Source organism: Meleagris gallopavo, chromosome 4, assembly GCF_905368555.1.
Source record: "Meleagris gallopavo chromosome 4, MGAL_WU_HG_1.1, whole genome shotgun sequence".
Lineage (NCBI taxonomy): Eukaryota > Metazoa > Chordata > Aves > Galliformes > Phasianidae > Meleagris > Meleagris gallopavo.
The window spans coordinates 67,044,917-67,064,107 of record NC_139407.1 but is presented as its reverse complement, the minus strand read 5'-3'; the positions used below and the strand labels follow the sequence as shown (position 1 = coordinate 67,064,107).

Genomic DNA, 19,191 nt, shown 5'->3' with positions numbered 1-19,191 from the left:
TCTCAATTCAGATGTAAGATGGCTCATTAAATTGTGTTGGAGGCATCAGCCACTAATATAATCCCAAAGAGAATAGCCCTGACAGTAGTGGGTAAGGCTTGTAGGTGGTAGATAAATGTGGCCTGTTTGTTTGCATAACATGCAAAGCCGTTCTTTTGAAATGAATCTTGTGCTGATTATAGTCTTCAGAGCCCTCCAAACAAACAAATGCATTGGGTATTAAATCCAGAAATGCATTTCTGTGTAATTACAGGTTTGAATTATTCTAGAAAAGCCTAGAACTAAAGAGAAGCTCTGTAAAATTTCTCACGAGTGCTTTCCCAGTAAGAAATGCCATTTTAGGTCAACATAAACTGTTTGTGAATGTTTACTGAATTTGACCAGTAGAAAAGTCCTAGAAATTAATAGCAAAGGTTGGAAGGTTGCAGTGCTTTACTTTAAAATTGCAGAGAGGGTAGAATATATTGAAGAGGATATAAAATGTATTCAATGTCAACCTGAGGCAATTTTTTGAGATTATTTTTCATTGCAGACAATAAATAGAAAAAATGTATTATTTAAGCAGCTTTATTTTTGGCATGCATTTCATATACAGAGTCTGTTTAGCACTGTTTTAAATTTTTATTTTCTTATTATGAAGGAGTTTTCCTGAATCTGTCATATGTGTTTATAATAGAGCTCTACCCTCACCTATGTATATAGTCTGCTTGATAATAGTCTTGACGAAATATATGAGGATAAAATTAATTCACTAATAATATGAATTCTTGCATGTTAGAGAAGCTTGATCACCTTTCCTGCAGTAGTGTGTAATATCAAACATGATGCCACTACTGTTATTGAACTATTTTACTCAATCCCACTCATTTGATTCAGTTACTATACTCTTCATTTCCTTCCTTAAGCTAAAATACCAATGTGCTATATTTTTGGTGAACAGCCTATATATTCAGTATAACAACCATCAATCTTGTTTGGTGAGAGAAATAAATGTTAGCTGTGATTGTGGTGATAAACGTTAGTTATTAAAGAAAGTAAAATTTTTCTTCACAATATATAATGTTTATTTTAGAGGAGAAAAAGCAACCCTATAACAAGATCATATAATCTTGGTTATTTCCTGTTAAAAAATCTTGATTTTTTTTTTTTTTTAAGGTGCTCTGGAGCCACAGTTGGCCAGAAGCAAAGAAGCCATTAAAAGGAAACATTTCTATCTTGTTTCCTATGATTGTCTTTTTGCTTCTGAGTCAATACATTACATGAGATACAAGTTCTATAACTTGAGTTAGGAAGAAAATACTTCTTACTCTTCAAAAAACATACTGAATAAAGGGATTGTTTTACCTTGAAATGTGAGCTAATCTTATAATAATCAGAAAAAATATATATATGTTAATGTTTCTAAACTCAATATCTATTTAATATGGGTTCATACACTCTAGATATAAGATACGTGTAATTATTGTCTTTATTTCAACTCACTGTTTCTAACTCTAGAGAAATAAACTAATAAACAAGCAATGATATTTTTCCCATTTAAAGTGTAAACGAATGGGTAGAATTGATTTTTCCAGAACCAGAATTTTCTTCTGATGTTTAACTGCTTCATTCTGCATCCGACAAAAGGATGACTTTTTATTTGAAACTCTATTTGAAAGAGGTTCTGAATTACATGTAATTGACTGCATTTGGTTTCAGATCAAAACCTTACTTTTCACTACATATAGTACATAGCCTTAAACCTACATGCTGGGAAGGTGACAAGTGTAAGTGTTTTGTAGCCAGTTGGTTTGAGTGTTGTCTACAGTTTTTAAAGGTGTGGGCTTGAGCACCTTGAGGCAAAGAATGGAAATAGCCCTTGATGTCTAACAAGATTGTTGTGTCTTCTTCCCAATGTATTTTAAAGTCAAGAAGACTCTACTAGTGTTGGAGAAACAGAATGAAAATGGGAGAGGTCATAACATTTGCAGGAGGTGACAGAAGTTTTTGCCTTTGTTCGGTGTTCATCTGTGTTATGAAAGCAGAACCTGCCTGAGATTCTGTAAAGTTGTTTTATTACCAACTTCTCTGATCTTGAAGCTGGTTTTCATTGCTATAATGCTGCATGAAAACCCAAAGTATTGAGTTTTCAATGATAGCAATGATAGCCTAGCTGAAATTTGATAACTTAAGACAGATTTTCTAGATTTTGTGAAATAACTGAATAAAGCTAGATAAAAGCAAATAGATTTTTTGGTACACAAACGCTAAACCAGCTAAGTTTTCAAATTTTTAATATTTTTGACAGAACTTGAGCTCTTTCTGTCTTCCCATCAGAACTCAGTCACCATGACATGTTGAACTCATTTGGGAACAATAGTTACAGAAAAAAAAAAAAAAAAAAAGAAAGAAAGAAAAGAAAAAAAAAAAAATATTGTCTCTGGTTAATCTTTGTCAGTGCTTTATTTTCTCATGAACAAAAGATAAAATCTCTTTAAAGCAGAGTTAAGGCATCACTGATATGTTAAATTGTTCTCCAAATACAGACCAGTTAATTATACATTATCTACCTTTTACAGTGGACTTAAGGTTTTAGCTTATTAAAGAAGAGAATTTGTTGCTTGATAGCAGCAGCTGTGCTATAAATGAATGTTAAGGAAGATTATTATCTTAGTTAATTTGAAAGTAGTCTGTATGCCAGCAATCTAACAAAGAAAAGTTTAGTCCCGCAAATTGTTCACAATTTTGATAAAATAATTATTATTTGGATTTGGTATAAATTCTTTTTTTTTAATTGACTTATCCATTTCATAAAGTGTAAAATTCCTTCCCAATTAAAGTAGAGAAATTAAAGAATTTGTGTAGCTATTCAATAAATAAAGAGCTTAAATTTCAGTTTGAACAAGTAAACTGTAGGCAGCTTATAAAAGACTTTCTCTCAGTGATCTGCTTGAAGCTTGTGACTTCAGTATCCATTCTGTCCACATCCAAGTCTAGGGAACTTTTTGGGATCCTGCAATCTGAGATACTCTTTTCTGGGAAGTATATTCATTGCTCTGTGTAAGCTAGCTAGATTGGTTTGGAGAGTAGTTTTCTTTTCTTTTCTTCACTTTAATACCAATGTGAAAGGAATATACTGCTGGCTGGCTGACCTGGACATTCAAGGAGCCATAAGGACATTGTGAAGTTGGGAGCAGAAAACTATGAGTAATGATCGTCAGTTTTTATCATTATATGGCCCCTTTCTGCATACTGAGGTGAATAGATAGAGATCTGGAAATGACATATTGCCATACTTTAAAAAAACAAAGCCTTTTTTTTTTATTTATTTATTTTTTTTTTAACAAAAAAGCAAAGAGTCCTTCTGCGTAGGCCATTTGGTAATGTAAGTATGAAGTTCAAATGTAAAGAGCAGCTCACTAAAGGTCAACACTTTATTATATAAATGCATAAAAATGGTTCAAAATACTTTGAAATCTTTCATAATATAGTGCAAACTTGCATTGGCATGCTCTGGTATCTTTTCTTAATTCCAGTTTGAATCATGTTTCTTAGGAGGAAAGAAAAACATCACTTGAGAGCTCTCCAATTGGCATTTGTCTGAAGGGCAAACTTCAATTGCATTGCATAAATCCAAAGTAATAACATGAATTCAGTCCAGTATGTCTAATTATACCAGTATAGAAGAATGCAGTATCTGTCCTATTTTATATTTAGGATTTTTTCTAAAGATTTTATTCTTAGCTGGAATGTTAGTTTGAATGTCAGTGTCAAATGTCAGCTGGGGTGTTAAATGTTAGTTTGTTGTTTGCATCTTTGTTCCTTGAGCCCGTGTAGATTAAACTAGCATTCCTCAGCTTGTTGACACAGTATAGGTTGTTTTTCCCTCCCATAAATCATGTGAATTCAAGTAGAACGTTAAGACTTTCGACTTGACTGTGTTTTCTTTTAAGCCATTCTCTAGAAATGAGATCAATTTATTTGAAGTTAATCACTTCTGTGCTCCTTTCTGAAATTGAGTGCTTTCCTAAACTGGGAATAGCACAACGTAAAAATCACCTGTTCTTCTATTCTTATCTTCTATTCTAAAAAGAATAAAGCTGATCTGAAGTATACCAGTGTTTTCTCAACATAATTTCTGCTCAAATATCCTCGATTAATGTTCATTTACTATCATTTATATTATTTTTTTTTACTTCTAAGAAAAAACAATCTAGGAATTTTGACTAATAAATAATTTCCTTTTTTTTTTTTCCTAATCAAAAAATCCCTAAATGTGTAAGAGTATTGGCTTGTCTGTGTGCATATTTGTATGATGCTATATTATCTCATTTTAACCAAACAGGTAAATAAGCATTGCAGCAACATACTTGTAACCTAATTTCAATGGCACTTTGTGCCACTACACAATTATCTATGATTTTACAGTGTTTTGTGGTGTTTCTGAAGATTACAACGTAAAATTAGTATAACAGGTAGCAAGCAAGAGCTTGCTGACTGTTGACTGTCATTGAGAGTAGTTTCTCCAACTGGAACAGCCTAGGGTAGGTTATATTTCCATTGACTCATAAATGAAATTGGTTTCCCTGTGTTTATGCAAATAAACACTTCACCATCCATTATGCTCAGACTTCTGAGCTCATTTCTCCTATCATTCGCACTGATGTATATCAGGATTAATTCTACTGAAGATGATGACGAAGTTGTCCTAAATACATGAGAAAAGGTGATGTTGTGGTAGTGCTGATTTCATAGCAAGCTGTAATTTTTGAAGAAAGAATAAAATTAGTAGCAAAAAACTCTAGCAATGTGAATCCAAGTTGCAGCATGTTGTATTGCCATTTGGGAATTGCTGTCTTTGGGACAAAACTCTGTTGCATGTTTGGTTCTGAGACACACTGTCAGAGCACTTGTGCCAGTCCTTCCCCTGTCCTTTTAACTGGCAGTAAGCTGTCATCATGGAAGTTGCCAAGGGGTTTAGAGAGCTAAAAAATATTGCAATGGAAAAAAATAGCAAGGATTTAGAAAATGAAATGTTTTTGAAAAGCATCGGTTCTCTGACATTGGAAAGAAATACGTGCATATAATAGCTGGAACAAAATATACTCACTGGCTCTTTGGTTTCTTGTTATTCTGGCTTCATTCTGATGCAGTTTCTTCTGTTTAATATCAATTTATAAAACTGTGTTACATGTTCACTGACCCCTGATAACTAAACAAATCCCAGTGTGCAGCTAGATGAATAAATCCCGGTTTAATATATGCTGATGATGGTTCAGTGAATTTATAATAAATTAACCATTAAAAAAGCAGGTTAGAAGAAAAAGCAATAGGAACAATCTGGGTTTGTGATACAGCATTCATTTCTAGAGATAGTGTACTATAGATATATTTGTATACAGACTACAGCATATTCTTCAGTCAACCAATACTGCGGTGAACTTTTTTTTTTTTTTTCCCCAAAGAAAGACATGCTTTCATAATCAATTGCCATGATTAGAAAATCCTATTTTGTTTATTTCTTTCTATACTAGATTGGTTATAGGATTCATTTCTACTTTGGTTTATCAAAGAATATGTTCCATGAGTCAAAGCTGGTGCAAATCGCTAAGGCTTTGCAGAAGAGGAACAAAGCTGCAGTATATCATCTGAGGATCTTCAGCTTTGTCTTGCTGGGCTAATTCTTAATTAATTAAGAGTTTTGGCTGTTTTGGTTTAGCGTTGGTAAGATCCGTATTTCTACTTTAGAATTGTCATTGACTGAAATGTCGAAGGTGATCTACAGTTCTTTACTCTGCAAGTGCTTAAATGTTTTTTAGAGATACATTTGAACCTCCTTTGCCTCCTTCTTACACATGCAATTTTAAGATTATATATATATAAATTCCTGACACATTTTAATCAGTTCAGGGTTTCTGTTAACATTTCTCATTGTTAGAACAAGGATTGGCTTTCAAATACACAGAATTGTTGAGCTTACAGCGTTAACTTTTAAATAACATAAGTAGTGCTCAAAAATAACATTAGATTTGCATTATTTGGGGTGTCTAAGACATTACAGACATCTGAGAAGAGACAGCAATAGCAATGCATTAAGCAGATCAGAGAGACCAGCGTGTCACCTCTTCTGAAGATAACTCGCTAGAAAAATAAAAATCCTTCAAAGATATATTTTAACATTTTTCCTTTGGTCTTCCAAGCTTGTGAAGGTAGCGTAGGAACGTAGGTAATATGTGGAAATTTAATCTACAAGATGAAAATGCTTAGGTTCAAACACTGATCCATTGTGATGTTGTTTCAAGTGAAGAAAAGTACATGCAGAATAGAAATTTTGAAGGGAGATCAAAATTTCTTTTAGATACAAATGTTTTGTTTGTATTTTTTCAAGTACTGAAGTTTGGTGAAATTATGATCACATAAAAGTTGTTTAATGGATGAGAATAGCCTGACTACTGTGCAGTGAGTGAGTATTTTCTTGTTCTTTTCACTCAAAATCTAATAGCTGAGATTCAGATTTTAGTGAACAAAATTCAGTAAAAGATGCATGTCATTTTTCTTGATGCTGTTACTCAATATTAACATCACAAAAGTGTGTGGGCCCTAGTTCTGGTTAGTGCTTGCTCATTGCAGTTGGTCTGGTACATCTGACCCTCACTACATGCTGTTACAAGTTTTCCCCTCTTTGCAGGTTTCATGTAGAGCAGTAGAAATTCATACAGCTATCATCTGTGTAGATTTGTGAGACTGGGTTTAACAAACATCTCTCACACATGGATTTGTTAGAGCTTATCCTGTCTTCAGAGGGGCATCATCTGTCAAATTTGCTTTCGGTTCTAATTTCCCCAACTTCTAGTAATATTATATTGTTATGCAGTAGAAAAGATGCTTCAGATGAAAGTAATCTAACTTCACCAGAATATTCCCAAAATTAAAAGAAGCTTGATTTGTCTGTCTTAATGAAGGATATAGGGATATCTTACCGTCTGCATGCTCCACAGACAAGCAGTTCATGGGTTAAAGAAAAATATTTGGATGTTATCATGGGTGAAATCATTGCTTCTTAAAACAGCATGTGATGGGCCTGATCAGAGACTTAATAATGATCTATTTTATTAGATATGTGCTTGTATTTCCTATATTTTGGGGTTGTTTTTTTTTCCTTTCTGAGAATATATGAGGAAACTTTTCATTTAGAGATGGATCTTGGAAAGCTGAATGATGACCTCTTATTTGACAAAGGATACCTTTCTGATCAACATAGGGAAGAAATAGACCCTTCTAGTCCCATAATTCTAGTCCATGATTTTAAAGGTGATTTAATGAAAAGGTCATGTAGAAGCCAGAAACCAAAGTACTAAAGGAACTCCTTGGCCTCCCCTAGTATTTCACATATCCAGAAAGGTATCAAAGGTGTTGTTTTCAACACGCCACTAAAAAGTTCCTATAAAAAGCGTGATAAAACATCCTGTTACTACAAACCTGTTTTCTCATAACCACCACATAACCCCACAGAAACAGGAAATGTAATGTTCCCTAGTTGTGTTTTTTTCAGATGTATAGTTCTTGTAGTTTGTAGGAAGAAATATCTTTTATTAGACAAGCAGCTCTGTGAACACCAGGTGTTATGAATATTGGTTACTTAGAGATTTGTATTTCTGGCCAAATGTCAGATCCAGCTGAAGATTTTTCCACAGAATTTATGAAGCCTCTCACCTATTCAGATTCCTCAGTGTGGGTAGTAGGTATACTCATTCCTCAGTGACACATTAAGGGACTAATAAGGTGTGTCCTTAAAACAATAACCTATTTTCCTTTATTATTTAGGAATATTATTACCACTGAGGTCTTCATCTGCTAATTTGCATTAATTAATCAAAAGCTTTAAAAAAATGATTCAGGTGGACTCTGTCATGGACTCATCAACCTTTTGAACTAGCAGTTCATAAAGGAGCCCAAGATATTATTCACATTCTTATTAAGTCTAATAGCAGAGAGAATGGACTTATTATACTGGTCTCTGAACATCAAGATGACAATAAATTGCAGCACAGTGAATTGAAGATCTGTGTGCAGTCCTGTCTAGAATTTTGATGTCAGTTTTGATTTCTTGGATAGATATTTGTTCCCATTGAATGTTTAATGCTAAAAGTTGCACAAAGAGCTCCTGATATCAAAACTCATCATTAAAAACTATTTGCTTGTGAGCTGCATTTATATGACAAGTGCCTCTTTTTTGGATAAGTCAAAGGAAAAGCCTGAAAAAGCCTAAAACAGCACTTTGTAAAACATAGGAAATAATCTTGGTTTTGTTAAATGATTTTGAGTATTTATGAGCTGATGATGATCCTCTGTAAACGTAATCAGCTTTCATGCATAGAACTGTAAATGTGTGAGAACAGGGATATAATGTAAGACTGAGTCAGAAATATTGTTTCTGTAACAGTTTTTAATCAAATAAACAATATGGTTGAATTTACAGCTAAGACAAGTATTTCCATGTTTATATCAGTACCAAGGTACAAATAAAATTATAAGAAAAAAATGCAGTCTTAAATTAAGGGAAAATATAATTTGAATTCCAGCACATGGAACAATGAATAATACTTCTTTTCTTTTTTCCTTTTAATAATATAGATTTGGTGAAATGCCTCTAATTTCTGTATACTACTTTTCCATGAAATGATCTGGATTTCTTAATATCACGTGCTTGTATTTCAAAAATTGTGATCATAAATATGACTTTTGCAAGAAAGAAGAAACTGTGATTGCAGGAAAATGGGCAATTCAGGCGATAAGTAAATGATATTTTGATCAAATATGATCTCTCTCCATGCCAGGGCATATTGATAGGATAAATAGAAGATGAGTCATCTAATATTGACACTTAGTCAACACATTCTTGCTTTGGGCAGATGATAACATGGTGCACTAATGTTGAACTATTTCTAAATGATTGTAAAACTCTTTTATAGAATTTTATAGAATCACTGCACAAAAATTACAGGCAAAATCTTTCTCTGAATGTGGCTTATAAAGTCTTTAATATATTATTCTAACAAAAATATCTTTGTTCACCCCTATGAAGGCAATCAGACTCTTTCACAAGCTTTTGTTTGTGAGCATGGAACTAATCAGTTGTGATCTCTTTAAAAAATTTGCATTTTACATCCTCTCTACCATGATAATCTCAGATTTCTTTCACTCTAGCAACCTTTCTTCTCATGCAATGCCGCCAGCTTTTCTCCAGTCCTTGTGATGGTTACAGTTGCTGTTGTTGTATGGTTATACATATATAATTTGAAGATGTCTCTACAAGTGATATCAATCACAAGCAGCTGTAATAGATTGTTACACAACTCTTTCTAAATGTGCTTAACTTCAGCTCTAAAGTTTGTTCTATCTAGCTCAAAAATTGCATTTCTTTAGGGTTCAGTAATTGTAATTTGTGATTATCCCCTGAGGTCTCTGACAACACACTATGTTAATATCTTCAAAGCTTCTGTTTCTGTCTTGGGCTTTTTTTGTGTTCTTACTACAATCCCTTTTTTTTTTTTTCTCCAACAACGTTTAAAATATAGCTCCCTGATAATGTAGCTAATGTTTAATTATCATAGCCTAGTCAGGCATGCATCCCTGTTCCAGGGTCACTGAATAGTTTGCCAAACTAGTGGACTGTTATTAGAAAGATGGATTACTTTGGTAACTACACGCTATTAATATTTATTAATTATAGCATTGCCAGTGGTATGTTGTCAAAACAGCTTTACGGGATCAACTCATACACATTGCAGTCTTTTAAATCTTGTTTCCGTAGGACACCAATTGCTCCCTTGTCCCTTGGGTATTTCAGTATACACTGTTCACAGTTCATTATGTTTTTTAATAACAGTGGCCTTCCTAACAACTGGACAGAAAAGATTTATATAAAAAAGCTGAATTTCTACCTTTTTTTGTTGAAATGCAAACCAGGAAGTTCATTTCACATTTTTGCATGCTTTGAGGCATAAAAGATACTGTTGATTAAGGTTTTCATTGCTTGGCACTACAGAAATGTTGCTGTCATTTTTTCTGTTCCTCTGTATTCCTTGTTTATTGTTTGTTCTTCTTTTTTTTTTTTTTTTTTTTTTTAGTATGAATAGCAAAATGTGGAAGAATAGTTCTAAAAAAGCCTTTACCTACTATCAAATTAAACAGAAAAGTAACCTGATCATACTAACAAAGGTAAAGGAATATCAAGGTGGGTTATTGTCTCTGACCTCTATATAAGGAATTCTTGTCGCAGGTTTTACCTTCACTTTCTGTGACGGGAAGAAAATACCTGTATCATTGCAATATAAAATGCATGTATGCCTCTAACTCAGAAAATCAGTAAAACACATTAATTCCACCTATCCTGCGGCACCTACACCTGTCAGCAGCTGTGTTAGCTGTGTGGTTTAGAGCAGGATATCTGCTACATGGCTGCCTGAATAGATAGACCATAGAAAAGAGATAACTACCAGCTCCAACAGCTGCTTTCTCATAGGAGAATGACTGCTTTTCATCAGTGCAGTGTTTTGTTTCTCAAGTAGACCAGTTAAAGGTGTAATATGGTTTTAGCAGTATTTTTTTTTTAGGCTAACTGCTGCTCTTAGTTCCTTCATGGGTCGCCACAGTTGTTTGCTGGTTATAAATTTGTCAAGCGATGCACAGAAACAGTATAAGAATATGGAAAAAGAATTCAGAAATGGCTCCAATCTAAGGAGTAAATCTTTGAAAGGAGATATCCACATCCATCACCCGAAGATGAGAACCCACTGCATTTCCTACCCTTGAGGCAGGGAGTCCAGGAGAGAAGCCCTTTTCTTCTATCTCCATCTTATACCAAGCCAGCCACGGTGTAGGTGTGTAGGTTCCCCATTATAACTGGCTATCAATTAATTGTATTTCATCTGGATGACTTGGAAGCATTCTTAAGTTCAAGAAAGAGGATCATGTGTAATTCCCAAGGAAGTTTGCCACCAAAGCAAGAAGCATTTCTATTGATTTCAACTCAAGGCAATAACATCTCCACCCACTTTTCTAAATTCCTCAACTTCTGATTATTTTAAGAGATTGTTGGACACAGAACCCATACCAGATGTGAGTTCTAATTGTGGGAATGTGTCTTCATGTACGGTAAGTGGGAAAGCTACAAACCTGTTCACTCCATTTGAGGATGGGGCTTGATAGTTCTGGAAGTGGTCCAATATACGTACCCAGCAGCATTGATTAAATAAATCAGTGATTCCAGAATCCTTTTTTTCAGTTTCAAATTGGAAAATTGCTCAGAAACAATCACCTGTATTTTCTATAACCAGTTTGCTTTCCCCTGTTTTCCATGGAGAAGGTTTGAGCTTACCCTTCTGAGAAATAGCTGTTGTCTGGAATATCAGTCTGAAACTACACATATACATTAGCATCACCAACACATCTAGTGATTACCCCTCTTGTTTTAGGAGGCCTTTGAACCAATCAGGAGTGTTTATCACAATTGGACCTCATCAATGATATGTAGATACTTAATCTGTTCTAGGAAGAAACAGTTGTATGCTCAAATTCCATGTTAGAAAAGAAAAAATATAGAAAGGTCATCACGTCTAAAATCATTATTCTTGTGTTATTTTAAGATAGTCAGACATAATACAATATCCATTTTGTGTATTCTTTACTGTCAGCTCTGTAATTGAACATTAACTTTATTATTTCTTAACTGTGAAAATAGTGAAGTAGAATCATTTTTCAAAGTGCTTCATTTTTTATCTCACCTCCATTCTGTCCTGTAGACAATAATCATGGCATGTACCAGAACTGACCTGGAAAATGGAAGAGAAGCAAATCACTTTAATAGTATGTTACAGAAATTATCTAAAGCTGGCGTTTTTGCATTTTGAATTGGCCTTCCATATGGCTTAGGCATCTAATGCTCTTATGTTTCTTTAAAAGGTCTCTGTCCAAGACACAATGAATTTCTTGAAGTCAAAGGCAATTTGAACTTTACTAAAAGCCTCTTAAGGCTCTTCCCATTAAATCTGATGTAGAAGTCACGTGAGAATTTGTATATGTGGTAAAGCCTTATTGCTATAACGTATATGAATGAATATACCATTGACCTTTTGAGAAGTGAAAGGAGTTTTCTGTAGGTTCTGCGGGCAGTGTAGGTAATATGAAATAAAATATTCAACTGTTGCGCTGAAAATTATCTGAAGCTTTCCAATGTCCTTCTCTACCAACCTGCTTAGATATGAACAGACCATTGTAAATGTATGAGCAGTTTACATATGCTGAGGGTTTGATGGTAAAAAAAAAAAAAAATCAGAGCAGACATCAAACTCAGATCATATGTAATTTACAAAAGAAATTCCATTTTTTTCTGCTGTTCATTCAGTTAGATTTTTAATACTTATGAATTAATATCATAAAAATGCATCTCTTATTTAAGTATGACTGTGTGGCTGAGGTTCCCAAGTGAAATAGGTCCTGAGTAAGATACCACGATACAGAATTTTTGATGCAGTACAAATTGGCATTGAAGTCCACGAAGAGAAAGAAACTGTACTCTGTGACATTGTGACTTTTGGCACATCTTTTTGTATGTATGAAAGCATCCTGTCTAGTGATGAATAGGGTTTTGCTTGTAATATAATGCTTGAGTGAATACAGTCAGGATAGTTTGAAGGTCTTGGATAACTCGGCTCTAAATTTTTGTTTAGTAAATCTTAGTTGTGGCTCCAAGAATATCACTCAATATTGCTGGCTGTTTCCAGCAATACCACCAACATTAATATATGTCAAAATTTTGAAGGATTCAAAGATTAAAACAGTATCTGAATTAACTACTACATGGATGGAGAGATAATTAAAACTAATAAAGATGCTGTTGTTCAGCAAATCACCTTTTCTCAGCTGAAACCTGGTAGCTCATTATTTACTTAACTTTAGTCCACTGTGAATAAAAGAGTTTTACTTAACTCAAGCTGAATAAGTCAGAAAATTTCTCAAATGTGTGGAGTAGACACATAAGTTTGCTTGTGTCCTGAACCTTATTTAAATTATTCTATTTTAAGGAAATATAGATTGACTTACTTTTTCTATTTTCTAATATGTCCATCAGTTATTTATAATAATTTGAATAGGAAAGGCATGCATTATGAAAGTTACACTTGTATAGATGCATTTCTAAAGAATGTACAAAAGACATAGACTAATCTTTGCTTTGGATGGTTAATTGGTTGAGGAAGATGAATAGAGCTTTTATCCTGTTCTTTCTAAGCAACCTGTGGTGTAAAAAAATAGTAAAATAATAAGTAAAAACTTAGCTGCAATAAGAATCTTTTAAGTTTTGATTGAAGGACATTATAAATTGATAGTCATAACACTTAATTACCTATAATAATACAACAAGCTTAAGTCAAAAGTTGAAATAGAGTAGTTTAAAAACACAACTAAAGATAGCTATACGAAATTCTCATCAGTGTTAAAATAGCACGAGTTGGGATAAAATTTCCTTGATTACTTTAATAATGTAGAGTGCAATGTTATAGCAAAAGTTTTCTTGTCCTGTAGTAGACAGTAGAGGTAGATGTGGCAAATCCAGCTGAAGTGCATTAATCCAAATTTTGATGGACTACGTGAGGCTGTGAGAAGTAGCAGCCTGCACTGCTACTTTGTGCTGCCTGTCTTCACTGGTTATTACCCATACCAGCTAGAGAAAAAGTAGTGTAGGCATTGTCTGCCCATGAGGTAGTTAAACTTCCAGCTGCCATGTATCTCTGCTGTTTTAATAAATCCAGTCCTTGATGTATACTTTCAACCACTGTAGTAAAAATTCACATTAGAAACCTTTTCCATCACACCTGTATCTGCACTTAGTGCAGGGGCTGCCTGAGGCTGAAATACAATCAAGTACATGCAAATAATTTTTATTGGGACTGATTCTGCATATGTTTTGAATAATTTAAACATGATTAAAGATACCTAGCAAAATGCAGTGTTGCATCCTGGGCTATCAATACTAGTGACAGGGAAATAAATAGGAAGGAGCTGGTATGCACTTTTCCACCTCCCCAGTTCTAGGATTGGTTCGGTGGCTTTGTCGATTTCAGAAAAATACAACATCACTGGAGCTGCAGGGTTTATTTTCTTGTTCATTACTTTTCAGTACTCTTGAAGGAAAGGTTTAAGGTGTTTAGTAATTGTTTCGATGGTGTAAAAGTAGCTTAGCAGACCTGAAATTTAGGACAGTAGTGTTTTTCCACACAGCAGGCTCGCTGTTATTAAGTTCCCCCACGCATTTAGAGGATGATTCATGGTTCATCAATGCTGGTGTTTAAAATGTGTTCATTCATAGATGTACTTTTCAGACAGTTCACAATAATCTAGTTACAAAGTTAAGTTTTCTTTAGGCAATCAATGAATTCCAGGAACATCGTAAACAGTAATGAGTAAATAAATAAATAACATTACCTGATTACTTCCACAGCCTCTCATAAATTCTTTTCTTCAGTGATTCAGTAGCAACAGAGTACTTGAAGCATAAAGGTAAAGGCTGTCAAATCAAAGTTTTGGCACATTGGCAGCTGTGGTAATATGCACCCTTCTTACTTTCCTTTCCAAGCTATCCACTCCGTCCAATGTTAGATCTTCGGAGTGGAATAATACATGAATTCCCAATCATGAAGTGTTTGAATTCTTCACAGTGCGTGCTATATTTAATATGTACATGCGAAACTGCTGGTCAAACTGAGAGAAAAGGAAAAAAGTAGAGGTAGAGGTGGCTTGAGAAGAATCCAGGGATGCAGTCTAGTCATGCATGGGTGGGATCAGGAAATCCAAGGCAGAGATGAAACTAAACATGGCTAAGGATGTGAAAAACAGAAAGAGATTTTATAGATACATGAGTCAGAAGAGAAAGGCAAAGGATAGTGTACCTCCTCTGATAAATAAGAAGGGAGAATCATAGAATCATAGAATGGCCTGTGTTGAAAAGAACCAAATGATTATCTAGTTTCAACCCCCTTGCTGTGTGCATGGACACCTGATGTGTCAGCTAAACGGGGTAGAATTGAGTCTGAACTTCTTTTTTGTTTGGTTGGTATTTTTGTTTGTTTGCTTGTTTGTTTGTTTGTTTCGTGTTTTTTTAATATAAGCAGGAAAAATATTGGAGTTATTAAATTTATAGTAGGCTAAAGTATGTTGAATTACTTCATGGACTCTATGGATGCATTTAGACCTTATCTTGCCAGGAATATTAACTGATGGTGTCATGCTTATGTACTTGATAACAAAGGCAATCAAAATAATTAAATAGCATGGTATTTTGTGATTGACTGCACCTAAGATTTGAATGGCTTCACAGATCTATACTTAAATAGTACCACTAAAATGTAAGTTTTAGAAAGTAGTGTCTATTTCTTGCTGTTTCAAAAATAAGTTTTGTGTGTAGTCATAGTACTTCTCATTTGTAGTGCTAAATTCAATTTTATCCAGGTTGCATCTACCTTTGTAGAATTTCCTTATCTCTTCGCTTATTTGGCGTAATCAGATCTTCCCATGGATCAGGCCAGCATACTCCCAGCTGAATTTCTGACTGATGATGATATGGGACTATACTTAAAAAAGACTTAAAATATACCACAAAACTATTTAGATTAGGATTATACATACATATCAATGTGTATTTCTTTAAGTAGATAACTAATGCTCTTTTGATGCATATTTAAGGTTGCCTTGGATTATATTTGTACTACTACTGTACTGGTAGCAAGACCCAAAACACTATTCAGAACTCTAAATTATTTTATCAAAAGAAAGAAAAGGCTTTCTCTAATTATCTCTGTATCCTTTCCTGGAAAAGCAGAACACTTTACAGTATCTAAATGCTATCTCACTAGATCCTGCTGTAAGAATAATTAACAGAGACAGGGAAGAAATAAGCTTCGTTTTCACAGAATTTGTTCTGCAAAGTCCTTCTCCAAGGGAACTCGAAAGATCTGCTTAATCACTTGATTGCCATTTCATGACACCCAGTCTCTTTCAGTCTCATATCTCACTGCTGTCTGAGAAGAAGTAAGATGTACAGTGCATCTGGAGCCTTAGGACAGATTTTCATCATGATAATCACAAAATGAAAGGGCAATCTCAAAAGCACTTATTTTAAATACAGGAAGCTGGCTTTTGCTGAACCTAATACCATTTTGTGGCTTTTAAGGTCTGTAATTTCTACTCATGTTACTGCATTCTAACTATTATCCTGCTTAGCTTTTGTTTCTCATGAAGATTAAAGTGATCTGTTTGATGTGCGCAAAGAAGGGAGTCAAAAGTAGACAAATGGTAAATTAATTGGAAGTTGTCAGCTTCAGAGAACATTTTTGACATGAGCACTATAAGACGGTTAACAAACAGACTAACTCATTTGTCTCATCACGAAATGAAAATAAAAATCACAACATTATGATAAAATCTTGACTAGGAAATGCCTGTAAGACTTAGAAGCCTTAGGTTCTTTTCCTCCCTGGGCTTTGGCACTGTGATATATGCAAACCACGTTCTACATAACTGTGAAGTGAAATAGGTTCTATGAAGAACAGATGGACCAGGGCTAATGTTGCAGTGTGCACTGGAGACGAGAATAGATTAATACCACAAGGGGAAGCTGGAGGAAAAATTGGAAAGATGGGGGTATTTGAACTAATTCATGAATCATTTCCAACTGATAGTTATGCCTTCAGGCACAGTGAATAATATCAAGGAAGCATATTTAAAATTTTATAAGTTTATCTTAATGCGGATTAGAATTAAGAGCCATACTTTCAGATGATTAAAAGAAAAATCATGTATTCCCCTGCCCAGAATATACCTTTGTGATTTAAATATTGCTGATGAGCACAATTATGTGCCTTGTGGCATGAATTGTTCTTTTGAAAACATATAGTAGCTTCATGGAATTGGCACACAGCTTTTGAGGATGGATTTATTTTTTTTGCACAGAGCCCTGTAGGAGTCACAAGAACATGTTCTACAGCTTGTATCCAAACCACAGCTATGCAGGTCTGTGCTGCTTGGAGGCATGTGTTGATTGCTAGATCTCATTTGCGATTAACCTGAGAACTCAGCTAATTTTGACATGCTTAAGATTATCAGGATCTGAAATAATTAAGGTACTCAAAAAATACGTATTTTCTGAGTATCAGTGTCAAAATTTTGTTTATGGGTGGCAAAGCCACCCATATGTCATATGTCATGTTTTAGGATTCTTCATCTTCACAAAAACTCAGTAGTGTATGGATGAGCCCAATTACTATTTTTAATGGTTAATAAAAATAAAAAACCTGTAAAGAAAAGCAAATACACAGATAATTGTTTGGATGCTCTACGTTCTCCATTTGACATCTTGGGAGATTATTCTCAAGCTATAGAGGGGAGTGCAAAATGACAGCAGGGTAAGATTTTGGGAAATAACTAACAAAGAAAATGGCTAGTTCTGTTTGTGTTTTGTCTTTAGTTAGGAAATAATCTACGTAAGTTTATCTTCATCAGCAAAGAAGATCCTGGATCATGCCTCTTTTGTTTGATTCTTTCATTCTAGGCAAGGCTCAATAGGAGAAAAAGGCATGAATCACTTGCCTAAAACTTGATTCTGCTGATTTCTTTATAGGTTGCAAATCTGGCCTGTTCTATCTCAAATAATGAAGAAGGTGTGAAGCTAGTGCGTATGGCAGCAACACAGATTGATAGTCTGTGCCCACAGGTAAGCATTATTTGTGCTGGAAAGTAACTGAGAACTCTTTCAGCATTAGAGAGCATCTGACAGAACAGACACCCTGGTTGAAAATTTTAGCCTTGCCTTTATCATTAAACTGTCTTCTGTGTCTTGCACAAAATGATAAATACATTCATATCTTGGGTATTGAATGGGGTGTAATGCTTTTTTTTTAATAGTCTTTGTTCCTTAGCTTGTGAAAATTGTTGCCACTCCTTGTAAAAACTGATTTTGAATAACAGGTAATAAATGCTGCGCTGACGTTGGCTGCCAGACCTCAGAGCAAAGTAGCACAGGACAACATGGATGTCTTTAAGGATCAGTGGGAGAAACAAGTGCGAGTTCTCACTGAAGCAGTTGATGACATCACTTCAGTGGATGATTTCCTCTCTGTTTCAGGTACTGGGATTACTAAATCAAAGCAATGGGCCACAGCTGAAAAAAGCTATAATTATTAAAGCATCTTTCTTACTGGAAATCTTCTGCTCTCAGTGGGAGCATCCAAGCCATGCCAATTAATCCCTGGTAACAATGGTTGTTCTTTTGTCTTCCAGAAAACAGCATCCTATATGTGCTTCTATTTCTAAAGAGAAATTTTGTTTTAACTCAGGCATATACAGTGTATGAGTCTCATTTAGATGCATTGTTAGTACATGACCAGTATGTGCATTTCCAGAGAGATGGAATGTGCCTCTGGGTCTCGTTTATTGGTGTAGCAATGCATCCAAACAGAAAAAATGAAAATAGTAGTAGAAATAACATTTTATTTTTTTTTTTCACCTTTAACCTCTCTAGAAAGGACTATAATACAAAGCAAAACCTTATATAGAAAAGGAACTGACAAGGGAGGAACACTGAGTCATTGTCTTTTCTCCATTCTCCTTGTACAATGCTGCAACTTGTAGCAACTTTGTTATGATATAGTCATGTGCAATTTATGATAAAATTATATAGTATGTATGCAATATACTATAATTGCCTGAATTATGATTATTGATTAATTATGATTATTAGTGCAGAAAAATCATTTTTCTATTATAGTTAGAAAGAGGTGAATTTAGTTTTTGTGAATAAGGATGAACAGGCTGCCAAGGCTAGCTTGCAGAAAGCTAACCTCACAGAATAGCCAAGCTTCAGAAGATAGCTTAGCCTTGATTTTCTTTTCTTCTTTATACTTTTCTTGACACTTCCTTAATTTCCTGGTAAAAGTTAAATATCTTTAGACCTTTATTTTATTTTTCACTTTTTTCACTTTGCTCTTCAAATTTTTTTGGTGTTGTATCCCATATCCCACTATAATCAGTAACAAGAAAGTGGTTTGGTGAACTGCAAGCATAATTACACTCCACTATTCAGCACCACTGCTAGAGTGTTTACTATGAGCCATGACAAAAAAAAAAAAGAAAGAAAGAAAAAAGAACTCTCAGAATACA

General features: G+C 34.3%; 1 protein-coding gene across 2 annotated transcripts in view; it reads left to right on the top strand.

Annotated features, from left to right (window-relative positions):
• CTNNA2 (catenin alpha 2) overlaps positions 1 to 19,191 on the top strand; it is a 452,478-nt gene that overhangs the window by 378,663 nt on the left and 54,624 nt on the right. For both annotated transcript variants that reach the window (XM_085223727.1, XM_085223728.1), the window contains exons 10-11: positions 17,654 to 17,746; positions 18,001 to 18,157. In XM_085223727.1, coding sequence (XP_085079853.1) covers positions 17,654 to 17,746; positions 18,001 to 18,157 — 250 coding nt within the window. The remainder of the gene's footprint in view (positions 1 to 17,653; positions 17,747 to 18,000; positions 18,158 to 19,191) is intronic.